General features: G+C 50.4%; 1 protein-coding gene across 1 annotated transcript in view; it reads left to right on the plus strand.

Moving 5' to 3' along the window:
* LOC126581776 (unconventional myosin-Ia) overlaps nucleotides 1-13195 on the plus strand; it is a 31352-nt gene extending 18157 nt beyond the window's left edge. The window contains 13 exon segments of the mRNA XM_050245654.1: nucleotides 191-612; nucleotides 689-884; nucleotides 2421-2528; nucleotides 2604-2806; nucleotides 8497-8668; nucleotides 8896-9068; nucleotides 9176-9538; nucleotides 10138-10373; nucleotides 10458-10621; nucleotides 10985-12151; nucleotides 12154-12386; nucleotides 12856-13163; nucleotides 13165-13195. Of these exon segments, the coding sequence (XP_050101611.1) occupies nucleotides 191-612; nucleotides 689-884; nucleotides 2421-2528; nucleotides 2604-2806; nucleotides 8497-8668; nucleotides 8896-9068; nucleotides 9176-9538; nucleotides 10138-10373; nucleotides 10458-10621; nucleotides 10985-12151; nucleotides 12154-12386; nucleotides 12856-13163; nucleotides 13165-13195 (3776 nt within the window).
* Nucleotides 13196-20709: the final 7514 nt, after the last annotated feature.

The raw sequence follows: 20709 nt of genomic DNA on the forward strand, positions 1-20709 counted from the left end.
GGCGAAGAGCCAGTTCTCTTGCATGATCTCGATTTAAATCGAGGAGTTCCATGCCACGCACACATGCGCTACCTTTTTATGTTCCGTTTCGATCTTAAAAAATCGTTCTTTAGGATATTATTGTCTTTATTATGAGAACTCTTAGCAATACCTTGGTCCTAACAACGCTTTCCACCATTTTCATCCACAGATGCATCCTCCTCCAACGAAGCCGTCCACCTGCAGCAACGACTCAAGAGTCTCAGCTCGGAGCTGGTGACTCTGCGGAACCGGCTGCACACCGGTGGCCAACCACCCGCCAACGGTGGTGCTCCAAACGGAACCGTTCCTGTTGGTGCTGGCGGTGTAGTGTCACCGGCGGCCACAACACCAAATGGCAACGTCACTGGACAAAATGGAGGAGCACAGCATGGTGCCGCAGTCAATCTTGGGACCCACGGTGGATCGACAGCCCTCACTACGGCCGGACTGCTCGCGTCCAACGTTAACGCCAGCAACGGTCTTAACGGTGTCCTACCGAACCATCTTGCCAATGGATGCCCCAACAACAACAACAACAACAACAATAACTCGAACAATAACAAAAACAATGCCGCCGCCAACAATGCAAAGGTAAGTGTCAAGGATTCGTCTATGATGTAATGATGATCCTGATCCGTTCCTTTATCGTCGATTGTCCATCGCACAGAATCACATGCTGACGGTCGCGGGCCAGTGTCTACCTCCGAATGGGCCCACTGGCGCCGGCAACCTGCAACATTCCGCCCAACACAACGGCACCAACGGTGCCAACGGTATCCTGCCCGTCGTATCACCGCGTAACACCTCGATCCCGTACCCGCTGCCACACCACAACGCCACCAATGGAACCATGTTGATCGGAGGTGAGTTGATTGGGAAGTTGATCGCCAAGGGAAAACTGTCATGGCGGCTGGGGGAGGCGCATCGGATGGTCACGACAGATCGAGCTGGAAAGTTGAGCAACAGTTGCGTCTGCGATGTGATGTCGGCTGAAGGTTAACGTGCAGCCTCTCCTGGAGTGCCTCTGTTTCGGATTTAATGGAGTACCAGTGCCTTTTCGTGCCGTCCTCTGTCATCCATCTGTCAGTCAGGAGGCAGCGCGTTCCTCCTTGAGATCACTGTTGCTGCTGCTGCTGCTACAAATCATTTCACTCATTCAGCCGACGATGCACGATCATCCATCAGCAGCTCACCCTCCCCCCCCCCCCCCCCCCTCCCTTTCAGGTGAACCTGAGCCGCATAGTAATTTGCCCGGAATGATCTTTTTTGCGTTTATTTTGTTTTTACTTCGGTCACGATCGACGATGCACCCAATGTCCAAGTTGGCTTCCAGTTGCATAATGCCACAGTGCAATCCGTGGTGCAGCGTGTGTGTTCGCTGCCACCGAAGGGCGCCCACTGGTTGAACATTGATCATCATTTTCTCATCATCATTTTTACTTTCGTTCGTCTAGAATGCCCTTCACGCTGTGCTGTACACTCTGGTCGCGTAATGTTCGACCATAATTTGCTCGATCGGCAGCACATTTATCAGAATGTGACACTGAGAAGGTGGTGAGACATTCGGTTGTTTAACGAACCAAATTGTTGCTTCAAATTGCACAGTCTTTGGGCTCTGTCAATTTGAAAGTCAAATGAAGAAGCTGGCTCAGCGGGGAAAAATCGCTACCAGCTTTAGTGTTCGATACAACGATCCTTAACGATCACACTGGATCATGATCGGACAGCCCATGATTAAGATACGAGCCGACGATAGCGCATTTGCGATCTCACCACTCCAGTGATGGCCTGGTCGCCTCGGCCTGCCGGCAAACCATAATCACCCAGGCGGTCTAACGATTCCGGTGATAGCTCATTTGAATATTCGGTAATTTATGGCATCGCATCGGGAAAGCACCAGCAGCGATGGGTTCCCTCCCGGGGGCGAAAGTTGTAATCGGCAATCGGTGGTGTGGTGCGTAAGCGAAGGATCACCGACGAGAGTCACCGCGGCCAAAGTGGTGCGTGATGCACAAGGGACCCATTCAACCACGGGCTTGGGGAGACAAATCGAGCAGCATTAAGCGTGACACCGTTAAGTCGTTCCTTTTCCGGCCACGGCCATATCTTATCGCTTAAGCCCTCATGATGTGGTGCCCTCTGGACACACCACGCCGCAGGGAGTGACTGTGGTGCCGGGTTTCGTTGGGAATCATAGTTTCTCTCTGCGTGACATCTGCTTGGTGCTGGTCCTCCCGGATATAAAGAGACCAAACATAACCTCCAGGGTGTCCGCACTCTACGGGACATCTTTTCACGGGAATTCTTTTCGCTAGAATGTGGCCAACCAACATATAAAACCCTCATTGATGACATTTCATTCACATACACTTTCATGGCGTTTTTCTTCTCACAAACAGACACGATACAATGTGGTGGAACGCTTCCGAGACGTACGGCGATGGGATACCACGGCGGTGGCGGCGGAGGTGGTGGTGGTGGTGGTGCTGGCGGCACTGGGGCTGGTAGCCACGGTGCCACTACTGGCAGCAATGGTGGCAATGTCAACAGTCAATACACGATGAGCCACGGACACGGTGGAGCGATCGTTGCGCATCCCGGTGGTGGCCATATGGGGACGTTGATCGGTGGAGGGGCTGGACCTGCCGGTGGTCATCAAGGTGCGCGATCGGAGACCGGTGGCACCGTCACCGAGATGGACGATCTGATCCATCTGCCCGGACCACTGACCGAGGATGCCGTCATGCGAACGCTGCACAATCGCTTCAACGATGGAAAGTACTTCGTAAGTATTACTCCTCTCCCTCACTCAAGGGAATCACCATTCTATTGTCCCCTCGAGCTGCTCATTGTTTGTGGGATCGAGATTTGAAACCCAAGATCGACGAAGCGATCGACGGCAAGAGATTAGGGGGAAGTCAAACAAGGAACAAGGGGGGAAATGAATTTTATGTAATTTGTTTACGATAAGCCCTTCTAATTGTATGTGGCAATGAAGGTAATGAATGACCCATTACTTAAAACGCATAACGCAAAACATTCCTTCGAGGTTTTGATTCAATCTGTAGTTTTTTTGTCGACTGATGTTTCGTATTTGATGTTGAACAATAATCTATAATAATCTGAATCTGTTATTTCATCCAAACCATTATTCATGCAAATTGTTTTGAAGGCATATTATCTTTTCTGCTTTTTCACATGCCTCTGCTTGTTTATAGAAGAGTCTAAGTGCTATAAAAGATGTACCAAACCGGACCAAATAAATATGAGAGTTTTTTGGGAGTCTTTTCAATAGACGACGAGCATTTATGAAAGTTCTTTTTTGCATAAGTAGCATGGCTGATTTTACAAAAATCGTTAACATTATCTAAAACTATTCCAATCCTGACCGAATTAATAGTGTTTAGAGAAAGGAGAAAACCAGTGTATAACTTTAGAGATTAGAGTCAGAATAAACAAAATCTCTCCGATTTCCAGCAGTTTTTCAGTTCGATATCAGCCAAATTGTTCTGGATAAGCATCCTCTATTAGTCACAATTGCTGTTAGAATTGGAAGGATTCTATTTTTTCAGAGATCAGGCAAATCTGTATGGTTGCTGTGATTGTTATGGTAACTGAGCTACGTGCTTTCAATCTTAGTAGCCTGAGTTCGGTTTAGAAAAAAAAAATTGAATAAGGAAGACATTTTGTTGAAATTTCCCAAGAGTTAGTTTCCGTTACACAATTTCCAGGATATACCGTCTGAAATGTGATTGTCCATATTAAAAAATTCCACCTTTTGCTGAGCCACACCTAATCCAATTTACAATGTGAGTGTCAAAAGAATGTTCTCTTTTCCTTCGACATTGATGAAATCATTTAGTAGATCTTCAACGAAACCATTCACTTTCAGAGAGATCTGATGAACAAAATATCAAAACAAAGGAGGAAGCAGCACTACAGTCAAACTGATCGAGTACCCAAATACCACGAAGCATAAAGAATTGCTTCGCAAGCGTCCGTTCAAACCCATCCGCATACCCCTCTGCATATCGCCGTGGCCGTTCCATCTGTGTATTTGGCCGATCTCTGAGATCCTTCCATGCGATATTGCTAATTAGCGAAGACAAGCGAGGTAAATCAAAGTGCCCGAGAGATCGGAGAGCGGTTGGCGCCCACTCCCTCCTTCGCTCCTTTTTGGCACACCGCGTATGCTAATTGAATTCGAATCTTGCGATCATCGTGGACGCGCTTTCGCTGAGCCACCTTCATGCGGCCACCAATTAAACCGCCGACGATCACGTCCTCCGCTTTTAATGAACTTCTGACCTCAAGCGCCGCAACACACCCCTTGGGTCCTCGAGGAGAGTCGTAAAGCAAACGTTGCACAAACGAATCACGGCATTGCGGTGTGGTACCCGGTGACCCACTGAGGCCCACGCGCCCCAACGATCGAATTTGCTTTCAATTTCTTCAATCATCAAACAGACAAAAGAGTGAAGTGGTGTGTGTGGAAAAGAGAAAGACAGTACGAGATTTACACATTTAATTGCGTTCTTGCTGCCGTACTTGCTGCCGGCGGCTGAAGGAAAAGCGATTGTTTTGGCCACACGGAACATAAATAGTGGGAAAAGTATGTCACGGTCAGGTTGATGGGCTTCTCCTCCCCTGTACTCCCTCCCACCGAGACCGAGCATGAAAGCAAAGCGAAGGAAAATTAGAGCCCCAAATGATTGCCGAAAAGCCCCACCAGCTTTTTTCACCAGCCAACATTCAGCCATTGTTTCGGAATGATCGACGCGCGAGCTCGCGGCCAGCTCCTTGATTACGGAATTAACTTTAATGAACGGGCTTTAATGGCCAACGGGTGGCGGAGTCGAGGAATCTGGGTCTCGGCGAGTGCGTGGCGCGATCTGTCCACGCCATGGACCAGCCTCCAGTTCGGCGAGTGAATGTATTTTTTCGGCGTTGTTTGATGCTTCAGAAAAAACGTCCACACTGTCCATGTCGTCCATCGGATCGCTTACGATCGATTGACGAAAGTGAGTCCGGTTTTCCACGCTCCGGATCCGGGCCACCGCGGAGAAGAATGAAAAGTGAACTGAGGCCCGGGAAAGTGATGGAAAATGCGCTGGGGGGCCACTCGAATGGAAAGTGTTGATCCGGATCCGGGGGTTTCGATTTTCAAACAATGATTTCAACGTCTGTCCGGACAACAAACACAGATTGTCCCAGATTGAACCAAGCGGTGGCCTTTAGCTGGAAAGTTAATCAGCCAGCATGGTGAAATTTCTTCCCCAAAAACTGAACGATTTTGATCGCTTTGCAGGTTGGCATAAATCGGTGAAACTTGGCACCGGCATCAGCTGGTCCTAAATGTTCCTTTGGCCTCTTGGCAGTGCGCGAATATGAATTAAAGCTAAACCTACCACTTACCTGGCTAGCAATTTGGAGCGAAATGTATGTTATGTTGGCTCGCTGATCGCTGCAGCAACAAAACATAATTTCAAAACTCACCATCACCTGGAGGCAACTCCAACATTTTTCCAACTACGCGGGGCGAGCGAACGCACTTATTTTCATATTACAACCAATTAAGCGCGCGAGCGATGATCACGTTGTTGGTGCCCTTTTTTTTACGATCGATCTGTATTATTTTTTTGCCTCCTGTGCAATGCATTCCATTCCGTGGCGTTCATCTCAACCTGCCACTGCTACTGCTGCTGCTCCTGCTGCTAGTGCTAATCGCTATGCTCGATGAAATAAAATAATCAACACCCAGCGACGCGAGCGTCCAGCCAGCTATTTCAGCGATCCGCGGCATTTCCGTTAGTGAGCTCGCTCGCTCGCTCGCGCCTTCTTTGCCCCTCTTTTGCGACGACTGTGCCCACCTGGAACCGGTCCCCGACTCGGTCTCGGGGTGGTCCCCGTGGGCTAGCTGGCTGGCTGCTTTTATGTCTTTCGCGTTTCGTTTCCCCCGGACATTCCCGCATTTGCTTATTCCGTTTCGTTTTGCAAATGCTCGCGCGGACCAAGGCCTCGATCTGCGGCCTTCTTCTTCCGGACGCTTCACCGAGCTGGGCACCGAGATCCAAGGTGGGGTGGGGGGTGCACAATCATATCAACATAAGCTTTTAAGAAGAAGGATGAAAAGAAAAGGTTGTTTTGCCAGTTGCTGTTGATTATGGTGCGTGCTGCGTATTGCGATGCGTTGGTGCTTGCAATTGCTGGCTTGGCGAAGCAAAAGAGTTCGAGAGCTGGAGGCGAAAATCGGAGACGAACGGAGTGTCTAACGGAGCAGCAGCACAGGAAATGCCGATTGCGCTGCTCATCGGTAGAGATGCTGGAGATGCAGCAACGAGCGAGCGCACACGAGCAAAGGCCAGAGACACATTCGCATCGCATTCGCGAGTGAATGTTGTGCTTACGGTCTGACAAGAGGCAACAGGCTTGCTAGCAGACGGTGGCCATTACCTGGTTGCTGACCGATCCGAACCCGTAGAACGCACACGGCAGCTGGCACATTAAGAGGTCGCGGAGAAGTGGTGGTAGTGGCCAGCGGGATAAAGCGGAACGAAGCAGCAGCAGCACAGCGCGAGCCCCAGCGAGGATCGTTAGCGATCGTTCGTGAGCGATCAGGCAGAAGATTAACAATAATCCCAAGTCCGAGCGCGCACAGACGGCGAGCTGGCCCTAAAACGGTTCAAGTGGGCAGATCGGATCGTGCCGCCCCTTTCCCATCAGCAACATCAGCTGCAGGCATGCGCGCGCGCACTCGGGCGATCGCCGCGGAGGGGTTCAAAATCGATTTCCCGTTTTGCCGATCGATTAACCGATTCGATTAAGCCACGCCGCGATGTCGGCGACCTCTCAGGGTCTGGAACGGGGGGTCAGCAGCCATGGGGCCAATTTAGAGGCGGAATCGCTCGCTGACCGCTTCTCGCGATTATGAAGATTGTGTGAGATTCGGTTCTGATGGACCACACCGCGGTGTGACCGTCGATTGACGACTTCAAAGCCCGCGATGATCACTCATCGACGACCTACTTGGGACACAACTTTCTACAATACACTGCCGCTGGCGACTGGAGGCTGCGCATAAATCACATTTCGAGCCCACCGGAGCTCCGGTCAACTGTGGGGACCCTGGGCGAAGTGTTGGGAGGGGGGTGGGAGGTGAATAAACCCTTTGGAGACAAAGCTCCAACAATTCACACATACACACTAACTTCGGAGCTCGCGACCGGTCTGTGACGGTAATATGCAGTGGAATGCATGACGAAATGCTGGGTCGTCGATGTTGCACCGGGCTTAAGTAGGTCTTGTGTCACTACGGATGGTGACGGTTCTGACACTTCACGAGACATTCGAGCGATCTGGACTGGAGGATCACAAGCTTGAAAGGAGAACGGCTGAAGAAGCGCAGGAAGGTGTTCTGTCGATCGTTCTTAATTCGAGGTTTGGTGGCGCTCAAGTGACTCTGAGCTTCTGTCACTTACAGCATCAAGTGTCAAAGAAAGATGGACACTTTTCGGAAAGTACCACGATCGTATAGTCTGCCGATCAGCGAAACAATGCGATCCGAACTGTAATGCGCTTGCACAAACACCGCCAGCTGGCATACAATGAGGAACTGGTGCCGGATGAGTTCGACCAATTCGGCCTGTCAACGAAAGCAAACTAACGAGCAAACATGTCAATCACCGCCGATTCAAGCCGCGGTTACTCAAATTACTCTAATGACATGCCACACACATTTCATTAATATTAATGTCCCGCAAAGTGCGATACTCGCCGTGGGCCCTCAGACCCCGTTCCCAGTCTGGTGCCAGCCTCAGCAGCTGCACAAACTCACCAACTACGACGACCACGCGAATTCTGCACGTCCATGCTCGCTGTGGTCGCTGTCTGTCGTGTTGGTCACTGCGTTCTCTGTCGACGAGACGAGAAAAGCGGGACAAAAAAGTCAATATCGCTCCCCACAAGCAACACTAGTGCAGCGTCGAAAGAGTTGCATAAGTTCCCGTCACTCCACCAGCAGCAGCAGCAGCAGCAGCTTAACGTCTGACGAGATAAGTGTTAGAGGTCTGCGGCTGTCACGGGGTTTGCCACGGTAGACGACGGCGCGGAGTATGTTTTATGTTGTGCGCAAATTTGCACACGTGCACGTTTGCGTTTTTTCTCATGCTGACCCATGCTAATAAATTGCTGTCGTTGGGGCCCACGACGCAGGAATCGGGGCGGTGATAAATGGGAATGGGACTCCTCCTAGTGAGCACCAGCAGCGGACCCCTTTCTGGTGCACAATTTGTGGCTCAGAAAGGTGCGAGAATTTGAGGGAGATTGTATGGCGTCTGCTGGTGAAACGATGGAGATTAGGTTAATACGTCGACGGAATAATCGTAAAGCGAAATTAGATCGTAAAAATGGCGCCCCAAACATGGCGATCACTGTGTCTAAAATTGTCAAACGCACCGTTTTCGCGCTCATTTGCAGACCAACGTTGGACCGATCCTGCTGTCCGTCAACCCGTACCACGATGTTGGCAATCCGTTAACGTTATCCTCCACCCGCTCGGTACCGCTCGCGCCGCAGCTCCGCAAGATCGTACAGGAGGCCGTACGGCAGCAGGCGGAAACTGGCTACCCGCAGGCGATCATACTTTCCGGTAAGTCCACTCTCCGCTTTCTCTCTCTCACTCTGCGTCTCTCTTGGAGATCAGAGTCGTATCAGCATCATTAGCACCATTCGACCAAACGGTTCCCTAGTGCGCGCGCGCTCGCCAAGGCTTAATGATCTTGATCTCGGCCCCAACGGCCCCCTGGTCGAACCCGTAAACTGGACCCACCGTCAGCGTCTTGATCGAGTTACTAACACACAGACACCACATTTCAGGTACATCCGGTTCGGGCAAGACACACTGTTCCATGTTGCTGTTGCGGCAGTTGTTTGCTGTGGCCGGCGGTGGACCGGAAACCGATGCGTTCAAGCATCTGGCCGCGGCCTTCACCGTACTCCGGTCGCTCGGATCGGCCAAGACGGCCACCAACTCCGAGTCCAGTCGTATTGTAAGTATCAATAAGTGGGCTAAGTTGGTCTCCAGTGGCCTCTCGAAAAGGAGGTGAAGAGATTTTAACGAAATTAATTTTCCTCCTTCCATCTCCGACATCCACAGGGCCAGTTCATCGAGGTTCAGGTGACGGATGGGGCGCTCTATCGGACCAAAATCCACTGTTACTTCCTCGACCAGACGCGCGTCATACGGCCGCTGCCGAATGAGAAAAACTATCACATCTTCTACCAAATGCTGGCGGGGTTGAATGCGGACGAGTGTGCCCGGCTCAACCTGGAGGGCTACTCGCCGGCCAATCTGCGCTACCTGCAGCACGGCGACATCCGGCAGGACGAGCAGGAGGATGCGGCTCGCTTCCAGGCGTGGAAGGCCTGCCTTGGCATTCTCGGCATCCCGTTCCTGGATGTGGTGCGCGTCCTGGCCGCCGTGCTGCTGCTCGGCAATGTCCAGTTCGTCGATGGTCAGGTGAGTGTGGCGTGTTTTTCCCTTACTTCCTGGAGTTTCCCTTTCTTCGATGCTAAAATATCGGATAAAATGTGCTGTGCATATCAATCTCTGTTCTTAGCAATCTTACATGAAATCGGTTTCAGTTTCTTTCAATTAACTTCGTCATTTTAATGAATATTTAAGATCTGCCTTTTAATGAAACTTTGAATAATTAACAACCATTAGGTACATTTCCACCCTTGGTGATTGCCTTCCTTACATTAGTTATTTTTTGTGGAGGGACCAAATAGAACAGTTGGTAGCGTGGTAGTGTTATGACGGATGCGTGCGAGCCACGGTTTGAGACGCGTATCTCTCCTTGCTCGTTAAAAGAAATTCTTCCAACCCAACCGTTCTTGAGAGTTCCAAGAATTGAAGAGAGGAAATTCTCTCTCTCTCCCAGTTTCGCAATGATGATCACTTATTATGGGTAATTTACGGCTGATTCATAATGAAAGTTAGCTTTTAACGTCTGAGCGAAACTTGAATCCCTTTTTAATTTCCAAAACAACGTGAAACATATCCTGGCTGATTGAACATAAATTCTAATTGTTCGCCTTCTTTCTCACATTTCCCAGGGTCTTGAGGTTGAGGTGGTTGGTGAGACGGAGCTCAATGCCGTGGCCAGCCTGCTAGGAGTTCCACCGGCACAACTCTTCCGCGGATTGACCACACGAACGCATAATGCCCGCGGCCAACTGATCAAATCCGTGTGCGATGCGAACATGTCCAACATGACGCGGGATTGCTTGGCCAAGGCGCTCTACTGCCGGACAGTGGCGACCATCGTACGGCGTGCCAACAGTCTCAAACGGTAAACCTCGAGAACGATGAGATGGTTAAACGTGAACAGTTTTCTTATCAAATCTTATCTTCTTCTGTATTTTCCACCTTGCAGCTTGGGTTCGACGCTCGGTACGCTCAGCTCCGATAGCAACGAGTCGGTGCATAATCAGGCCGAAGTCGCGAGTCAACATGCGTCCACCATCGGTGGTAACGCGGGATCGAAATCGATGGCTGCCCTCAACAACGCGGTGCGGCATGCGACCGACGGTTTTATTGGTGAGTAAACTAGCAAACAACTAAAACACTTGAGTTGTTCTACATAAATTATGCTCTTCCATAAGGACATCTTAAAAGAAAATCATTTTTTTCTGGTGATCCTTGGTGGTCGGATTGTTCTTCCGCTCTTCGAGTGTTTCTACACTGCGCCAAAATTTTCGCCTAAAATCCTGTAAGTTTCGTTTTGGCAGCGAAAATGTTGGCGCAGTGTAGAAACACTCTTAGAGAAAATGAGCTAAAAATAGATTCCTACAGTGGCGCCCTCTATTGACGGCTGCGTACAACGCCTTATTCAAAAACTAGCCATTTGGCGAGTGAGCTGGATTTTTGATTTTCTTTTCATTTTTTGCTCTTTCCTTTCAGGCATTTTGGATATGTTCGGCTTCGAAGAGCCCCGGCCAGCACAGCTGGAGCATCTCTGCATCAATCTGTGCGCCGAAACGATGCAACATTTCTACAACACGCACATCTTCAAGAGCTCCGTCGAATCGTGCCGTGAAGAGGGCATCATCTGCGACACGGAGGTGGACTACGTGGATAACGTGCCGTGCATCGATCTAATTTCATCGCTCCGCACCGGGCTGCTCAGTATGCTCGATGCCGAGTGTTCGGTGCGTGGTACGGCCGAAAGTTACGTCGCCAAGATTAAGGTGCAGCACCGTAACTCGGCGCGCCTTGAGCAGCGTGCCCTGGAGCCGTACGATCCGAGGCTGTTCGCCATCCGCCACTTTGCCGGTCGCGTTGAGTACGATACGACTGATTTCCTCGACACAAACCGGGACGTCGTCCCGGATGATCTGGTGTCCGTGTTTTACAAGCACACCTGCAACTTTGGCTTTGCGACGCACCTTTTCGGCACCGAACTGAAGGCACTGTACGCCCAGGACAGTGGGCCACGGGGTCTTAGCTTCCGGATTGCACCAACGTCCCATACGGATCTGCTAAACGGCGACGAGCCGGTCTCGACGCTTACCCAAGACTTCCACACACGGCTGGACAACCTGCTGCGAACACTGGTACACGCTCGGCCACACTTTGTGCGTTGCATTCGAAGCAACACCAGCGAGAAGGGTGGCATGTTTGATCGGGGTGCGGTGGTGCGGCAAATCCGGGCACTACAGGTCCTCGAAACAGTCAATTTGATGGCCAGTGGATTCCCTCATCGGATGCGCTTTAAGCAATTCACCGCTCGCTACCGGATGCTGGCACCTTTCCGGTTGTTGCGTCGCTGCGAAGAGAAAGCCCTCGAGGACTGCAAAGTGATACTGGACTTTGCGCTTGAGAATCCACCGGAACTGGATGGTTCGGTGACGTTATCGTGGGCACCAGGGAAGCGACACATTTTCCTCAGTGAAGGCATCCGGCAGCACCTGGAGCGATTGCGGACGGAGGTGCGCATGAAGAGCGCTACGCTGATACAGGCGACGTGGCGTGGCTGGAACCTGCGCAAGCGGCTTGGTACGATCCGTCGGACGCACGACATCCAGCTGATGGGTGGTGCGATGCATTCAATCAACAAGACTTCCGGTATGGGACAGCGAGTGTAGACAAAAAGGTGAATGAAGACGTTGTAACTAACACACTGTGGCTCATGCTCATTACAGGTACTCGGGCGAGTAATGTTACTCACGCCAATGCCAACAACACCGGAACGGCAACGCGACCGAGACCACAACCGATTGCCGGGACACCACCACCGGATCCGAATGAAAAGTGCGATTCGAAGATCATCGCCCAAACCTGTACCCTCTTTGGATTAGATCTGGTAAGTTGCAGGTCACTCTATTCCTTCGAGACAAATCTCTAGTTCAAGCACCCCTAATGCGTCCCGTTTGTAATGAAATCGTGGCATAAAACATTAAAATATTTATTTTCGTTCCGGGAAAACCTCGGTAATGAGACCTCGGTCATGATCGCAGGAAGTGAAAATTTGTGAAAAACCATAAGGTCAATATTTGCACGACAGACGAACCAACCGCACGCCAGCAGCAATAAACAGCTCGGACGCAAACGGTTTCCATTCGCTTACGCTCTGGCCAGCAGTGTGGGCCAATTGTGACCAAACTAGCCGGAAGTTCCTTCGGCACACACGAGCACGCACGCATCAAACGGCCATTAATATTTATTGCTTTCCACCCCCCCAATAATCTCCGGTTACACGCTTAACGACCGGACACATTCGCTTGTGGTCGTATTTTGATTTTTCACGATCGTGTTCTGCCTCTTCTTTCCAGGAGCGACCACCACCGGTACCGCCATCCCGGTCGTACACCGTCACCGGCAACTCGAAGCTTGGCTATCCGCAGACGCGCATCATGAAGATGAACTTCCCGGAGGATCCCGGTGCCGTTGGACTCGGTGAACAGCTGCGCAAGGGTGAAGCGGTCACGGTGACCGGTGCGTCACACCGGCGTGGCCACCTCATCGTCGAACACAACGGTATCAGCTTGCACGTCCCGTTCCAATACATGGAGCTGGTGAAAACGATTGTCCCGGGTGCCGCTGGTGCCCCTACGGCAACACAGACTGCGGGAGCTGGGGTCACCACCGACGGCCACAGCCGTTAACATTTAAAAGGTGCCAGTTGGCCACCGTTTATGTAACATAGCGGGAGCTCCAGTGAGGAGTCTGTAGAGTGTAAGAGGAGAAGAAGACAAGCAGGAGCATTAGTAGATAGGAGCTAAACAGGGAACCTGGACTGCCCATCGTTAAACGGGAGCATCTTTAGCGGATAAGGATAAGCGACGGCAACTGAATAGCCTTCTTAAGCGACCAGACCTAGGTGTGTGCCGCCCACACTAACCTTAAGAATATCTTAAGCTTCCGCGGAACGCGCGGAAGAGACGGAAGCGAGGCGAGCGCCGAGTTACGATCACGTTTTTTTTTTAATATTTAAAATTTACCTTTCCACCTTCGGACCTCAGCTTCCGCGTCTCTCTTTCTCTCTCTCTCTCTTTCTGTGAAGATGAGGAAAGAACGGAACCAGAGCCACAAACAATCGACCAATCTCGAGACGAGGCTCGCTTCTCTAGGGCCTTTCTAAGAGCACAACCCACACCGCGGTATTACCACACCAGACTCTGTTAGTAGAGTAACATAACATTATTCTTATTATTATTATTATTATTATTATTGTAAGCGATAGGATTATCGAGCTAATCGTTAGGTTTACGCTTACGCTAAACGAGCCGTTTTCTCTGTCTCGCAACCGCTCTTCTTCAACGAACATCCGGAACCTGGTTCCCCGGGGGCTCACCACGGGGCGTCCGGATCAATGAGGATTCCATAAGTGCCAACCCTTGCGTATTTACATTTGTATAAGAAGTGTGTGTCCGTGTGTGTTTGAATTGTTGTGGAATGTTGTTGTTGTGTTGCATGCGTGGTGATCGGTAATCACGTTCACTTGTGTATGGATGTTTTGTAGCGTTTAAGGATTAGAGCTTAGCTTAGGGTTAGAAGAGGAGACTGTGTACTCCAAACCACCATCTATCCGATCACCCAGGAACCATCGGAGCCACGAACGGAGCGAACCTGCTCTTCCTCCTCATTCTACTTGTTGTGGCAGCAAAAGTTAAAGTTGTAGTCGAAATCGAAAGCGCATATCAACCAGAGTGTTTTCGATTTTATTTGTTTCACATTCCCTGTCGGCCCCATCCGGTATCTCTCTAGCTTTCGGTCTGTCGAGTGGTTTACCACTCGAGCGCAGGACCACCTCCCTGGCCCGTGACCATAGGCCATTTCGGCGAGCCGTTTCCGAAGAGGAGCCGGGCCCGGTGGAGTACTTTCCGAGAAGTATCATAATCGTTCGGAATGAAATCGTCAAAAGTTTTTATCTTTCTCCAGTCGACTTCCTTCCTTCTGTTCACCATTTCCCGACCGCATACCCCCGTGGTGGTCCTGGAAGTTCGCAAAAGCCACTCACAGTTACAGCACCATCGTGCTGGATGTTGTTTGCTACTTGTGCGGTGTTGTCGTGTCGTCTGTCGTTCCATTCATTGCCGGCACTTAAAGACGAAGGGGATCGTCAGACGATGTCTGAGCTGAGGAGTGCGCCCAAGACCAATCCACCAACTATTGTCCACCAAATGTTGCGTCAGATGAGCTGAGCCAAGAAAAGGATCATGCTCGTGCTGCTTTCCAGGAGAGTTTTCTTGAAACTTGTTGAGTCGAAGGGGTCGGGGACACAAACAAACGGTCACGAGTTGTGCCTTCGAACTAGCTAGCAGGTGCCCATGAGTGTCATGAGTAATGGGAATTTTGTCTGTGCGTGATTTGTTCCCCGTCCTTCCGGCACGAAGCACACGAGGAAAAGATTATCCAACGAGGCGAAGTACAGCAAACCAAACAAGATTGTGCGGTGTGCGGGCGCTTGCGTGTGCCTATGTTTGGACGAAAACAGCAACGAAAACTCTTTGATTTTGTTATGCTGAGAATAAGACATATTCTTGGTTCGTGTTGTTCCTTTTCGCAAAGCTTTTGCGTACACAAAAACTTCCTAGCGCCTGTCCTATAGATAACTTTTGCCACCGCCGTGAAAACCGTTCGCATTACCAGTGAGTGAATCTACAGTAACGTTCGTTTGTAGCGTGTAGGTGTATTCGAATTCAGTGAAATACCGCTGTTTGAGCCATCAGCTTTCTTTTTTTTATTGTTTATTTGCAACGACCAGTTACGATAACGAAACCGTTAAGCAGTTTAGCGTTGTATAAAGAGAAAAATGAAAAATCCAACCATTTGTAAATCAGTGTCCGTGTCCTTCGTTTTATTTTCCAATATATCACATCCGTTTATGTAGCTTCCTGGAATGGCCTTGCTTGAGATTGTCTTTTATTGATTGTTTTCTCGTCTTTCTAGTTTTTTTTAAGAATACTGTTATTCATTGAATTATTGGTTTGAACTGTTATCCTAATATTCTAGCAATATTCAACATTTTTTCTCATTTTCTATAGCATTAACATTAGAAAGAGTGGGATGATTAGAGGTTATTTCTGTGTTAAACAATAATCGTACATCAACATTTTATAAAAAAGAAATCATCAAACGGTTATTAGTTTCAAGTTTTACCATTGATGCTTGTCAATTCCATTTCATAATGACTGTTCATTAGTTATTGGTAGAGACGCAGCTCCTGCACTGACAATATCTTAAGCAAAGCAACTAAATTGAAAGCAGTTTTCCCATCATCACGTAAATCAACATCTTTCTACTACAAAAAAAACCCCGATTATGGACACGTGGTGTGCGCTGTAGTCAGCCTAAACCATACGTTACCGACTCACTTCAAATGCCACCCAGTGCCTTCTACACCCTAGGTGGATTCACGCGATCCGTTTTTCAAATGTTGCAGCTGGAAGATGGATGATCGCGATGCGTTCCACGGTGGCATTCGCTTCGGCCGCTTGCCGGCCGGCCAACCCCAAACCATCGCGAAACGGCCGCGAACCATGCCATACATGCTGCAATTACAATGATAAACGATCGACGATCAGCTCGCCAAAAAACAACCGACCAACCGGGGGACTGGGAGCGTCCCGCCATGCCAAGTGCATGCCCCTCCATCCAACTCCGCTGTCTACATTCCCAGTCCACCAGTGGCGAACAGGAACATATCGTCTCGTCCCGTTCGACCGAAAATACCGGCCACCCCGCTACCGGCGAGAACAAAACGGTTCGAGGTGAGCGCTGGCCAACAGACAAGGGAGTGAGGTTTTATGGGGAGGTGGGGGGGTCAGTCGAGGTGTTTCTATTTTTGAAATGCCCATCTGCCACCTTTCGCCTATCCAAAAACGATTAACCTTTGGCAGTGAAGAATTTATAAATATCCCAACAACGCGCCAACGCTCCGCCGTGCGGTGCGGCCAGCAGCGCCAGTATGGAGGGCCCCCGGAGTCGGTAAATGTATCGAAAATCCAATGGGGAGGATCACAGCACAGGACCACCACCACCACCACCACAAACAACTGTTCCTTTATTTGACCCCCACTTGCTCCCTTAGTCTCTCTCCGCATCCTCCTCCCTCACCGCAAGACAGATCATTGGCGTAAGATGGAAAGGATGAAAGCAAAATAATCTTTGCTCAAACGCAGGGAAAGCTCCGTCCAGGCAGGGCACACCACCGAGAGGGGGGCAGCATTGGAAAGTGTTTAAATATCGATCGGTTTTCGGGGCTCGCAACCGGCCCCAAGGCGATCTCCACGCGATCCGGTGGTTCGCGATTTGTTTGCGGAGGAAGGACTTGCACAGAGGGTGTACTGGGCCGCTGGGGGGGCGGAGGTGGCGTACAACGAATACACAAATTGTTTTGGCATATGTTCTGTTTATTTTTAACCGTCATCACTCCACCTCCCTTCCCTTCCATTACTCCTCCCTTCATTAGACCAACAGGCGAGACCTGTACGAGAAGCAGCAACACGATCCCCAGTGACCAGCACGTCAGAAACGGACAGAATAGAGTTATTAGTACACCACCACCACCCCGGGGGGTGGGGGGTTGTAGTACTCATCGGAGGGTCTGTTCCTGTCTCGTCGCTTACGTCGACGAAGTGCAATACCTCTCTTCCTCGCTCTCTCTCTCTTCCTCTTTCTGTGTCTCGCGAGGGAATCGTAGGTTTGATACGTTCAGTTTCTTCATCATCTGTATCATCTAAGGCTCATCATCATCATCATCATCATCGGCAGGTGTGTACGCGACACGATTGCCACCCGACGGCCACAGGAAAAAGGTCGTGAATTCCGTGAATGTGTCAGCCAGGAATGTAAACAGACGCGACACGCACGGAGGCACTCACTCGCTCATCATTATGCTGTCCGTTTCGTCGGAATGGGGCACACTATTTACAACATATTTCACGCGGCGAACATTAATTTCCCCTGCGAACGGTGCAACGTGCGCCCCCTCCCTGCTGTCAACACCTTCACGCCATTTTTGCAAAGCATTCGCAATTTGTTTATTCCAACCTTTTTTGCATCATCTCTCGGTTTTTTTTTTCCTCTCTTTTTTTTTGGGGCTTTCCATTCTTCGCCAATTCGCCGCCATTGGGAGGGTGGTTGTCGATCATCGTCAGCATCGCTAAACAGCATTTGTACATGGAGATTTCTCCCCTGGCTGCCCGACGGCTGGGGCAGCACACTGTAACTAACTCAATTGGATCCCGACTCCTTCTGAACCTTTCCCACGGCGACAATCACCGGCATCATCATCATTTTGGGCTGGGGAATGGTACTCGCGTCCCTTGACTATGCTGGCAGATAAGAAGTCCTTTTCCCCTCCCCCCTCCCGCTTGAAAGTGGAGTGAAAGTGAATCTGGAAAATTTTTGAAATGTCAATCTGTTCCTCTTAGTCAGCAAACTTTGGGGGAAGCTCTAGAAGGTCATCACTTCCTTGGCCTTGGCTACAGCGAGACACACGCCACGAGTTGACACTTTGTTCGGACAAAAAGGACAACCGGGGGGAGAGCGAGGGAGTGATATACTTTTCCTGTTGCCTGGCAGTCCCCGGAAATGCCTCACGCAAGACACGGACACTGACACGGATAAGTTTGTTATCGGAGGCAACAAAATGCGCAATCGAAGTGGAGAGCGGAAACCAGCGGGGCAAAAGTGTTCCATCCTCCGGTCCATCGGTTGGTCGGTCGAGGGAAAATGGTCCCCTTCCGGTCTCCATGCGCTGTCCTTGACAAAACCGACTTGATTGTGACAGCGAGCATCCGGGAAATTCTCGGAAGGCTCACGGCGACAACAACAACAACGACGACGACGACAGGGGAACGTTGATGAAGCTTTTAACAGCATCAGCAGCAGGACATGCTGGTTTCACTTTCCTTCCCCTTTCTCACCATTCTCACGCACCCCCCGGGGGGGTGCGTCCACCTGACCGGAATTAATAGAATCGTAATCAATACTTCCGCCATGCCGATGCCAGACGGAGAGAGAGAGGCAGGAAATGGCGAAGGAAAGAGGTGGAATGAAAATCAAAACACTAACGAACGGAAACGTATCCCCTGCACTCCTCCCTTTCGGTTGTAGCATGGAATGATTTAATATTTATTGACAATTTTCCTCGAAATACCACTGGCAGACACTGCGTGCGTTGCTTGTACGCCCCAAGACGGCACGCCTGATGTACGGTCCGGTTTCATCCGAAGCCACAGAGCAAGAACCGTGATGGAAGTATTTATAAACCCTTCCCCCCAGCACCCTGAACTTTCACTCCGGTGGTAATCTTGTGTGCGAAATATGAGGAAAAACGTTTTTGAAAATCGATGCTCCATCATTAATGTCATTTATTTGGGGAGGAAATGAGGGGAGGGATCGTGCGAAGGGGGGTGGTCTCCAAATTCGTTTATTAGAAAGTGGCCGCGATGCGAGTGAAGATTTTCAACTCACAACCGGCCGGTTGCGCCGTGGCCCCTTCATTAATGGTTTCTTCGCCATCCGCCAGCGCCTGGAAGCGCTCGAAGCGTGTCGATGGTGTTGGTGGCAGTCGAAAATAGAACCCACCCCCCCCCCTCCCCGGGCGTCAACGCAAACTGTGAACCGCTGAAGTGAAAAGTGAAAAGTGAAGGATCCGTCTCGCGTTTCCAACCCACCAAAGCCACAAAGACCATCGCGTGCGCCCGTCTCGCTGTCGCTGAAGAAGAATGGAAGAGCATCATCATCAGGAGCAGCAGGAGCAGCAGCGGTCACTACCTGACTCGAACGCTTGGTTCGCAAACAGTGGTGCCCCAAAACGCGTTAGGCGTGGATCGCGGTTATGTTTACCGCGGTCACTGCGCGGCCAAAACCGGCCAAACGCCACCACTAACGTCAGTGGCGAGTAGCGCGAGAGCAAATGGTCGAGGATTGCGCTCGGATGGACCGAAATGGAAATTTTAACTTTTACGGACTATTTTTGCGCATCTCCCGCGTGTGTTTGTATGTGTGCCAGGAGTTTTCCGTGGAAGGAAATTCGAAACCCGAACAACAATGGTGTCCACCGCAAACGCCGCTCTTCCTGGTAGTCTCAATCGAGTAGCTGGTGGTGATCAAGCCACGCCAAGGGTTTTGTGGTGTGGTTGTTGAGGTTGCTGTGTTGTGGGATTTTCTAACTCGCCGTTACCACCACAAAGCAGCTCTAAACCGTCGCCACCTCAAACACAACACCAGGGATCGCGCTGCCGGTTGATGCTTGGAGTGACAGGAGATTCGGAGGAGTTCTCCGCGCCATCGATAACGTGTTGTAAACGAGGTGACGTACAACCCCCGAGTACCGGTTGGCCCCCTCGCCTGCTACTGATGTCACTCCGACGCAAATCACGCCCGAGTTCTGCGAAAATAACGCCAAAAAGCCGATCCACGGTCGCGCTTCCTGCTTTCACTCCGACAGCTTCGCCCGAGAACATCCTGTCAACAGCGATCGTTTGCTTTTCATCGTTGTTGTGTCGTGTTCTTGTGTTTTGTTTTTGCTGAAAATCGTTCACTCTCAACGAACAAGCAGCTGGCGCGAGTGTGCACTCACTGATAGGCGTCACTGCCGTAGCGGTTTTCGCATTGACATAACTCAGTCTGCCAGCTAGCAGACCAAACCAATTTGAATGCAGGAGTTGAACTGCTGCTCCTGGCAACTCACAGCTTAGTGGCGATGATCCGCTAGTGTCTGTTTGTGGGACGCTTGACGAAAATCAATTTCTGGATGGAAATGGTTCGATTCGTCTTCCTCGTCTCGACCTGAAATCGAATCCTCGATACAGTGTTAGCTTGATCGATCTTGGAGCGGGTGAAGGGGGAACAATAACAACAACATGACCGGGCAGATTTCAATTCATCACTATCACATACTTTATTAATCGACTAAACAGCTCGCTACACACCTGACCCTGACCACCACCGGTCAGGTGCCGGCCCCCTAATACACCACCCCGTTCCTATCCTCCTAAGTAATGACGGTCGTATGTACAATGTAGTCGATCCGCGAACCTTTATTTGATGGTTGTAGTGAGCAATGATGCGGTGGTTTGACGCTTCTCTGCGGAATTCTCACGTTGCAATCCTCCTGATCGAATCGAATCGTCCTTTCTTATCGCCTTTGATGCATTGACTGAATACGCCAA

The sequence above is a fragment of the Anopheles aquasalis genome, chromosome 2, assembly GCF_943734665.1.
Source record: "Anopheles aquasalis chromosome 2, idAnoAquaMG_Q_19, whole genome shotgun sequence".
Taxonomy (NCBI): Eukaryota; Metazoa; Arthropoda; class Insecta; order Diptera; family Culicidae; genus Anopheles; species Anopheles aquasalis.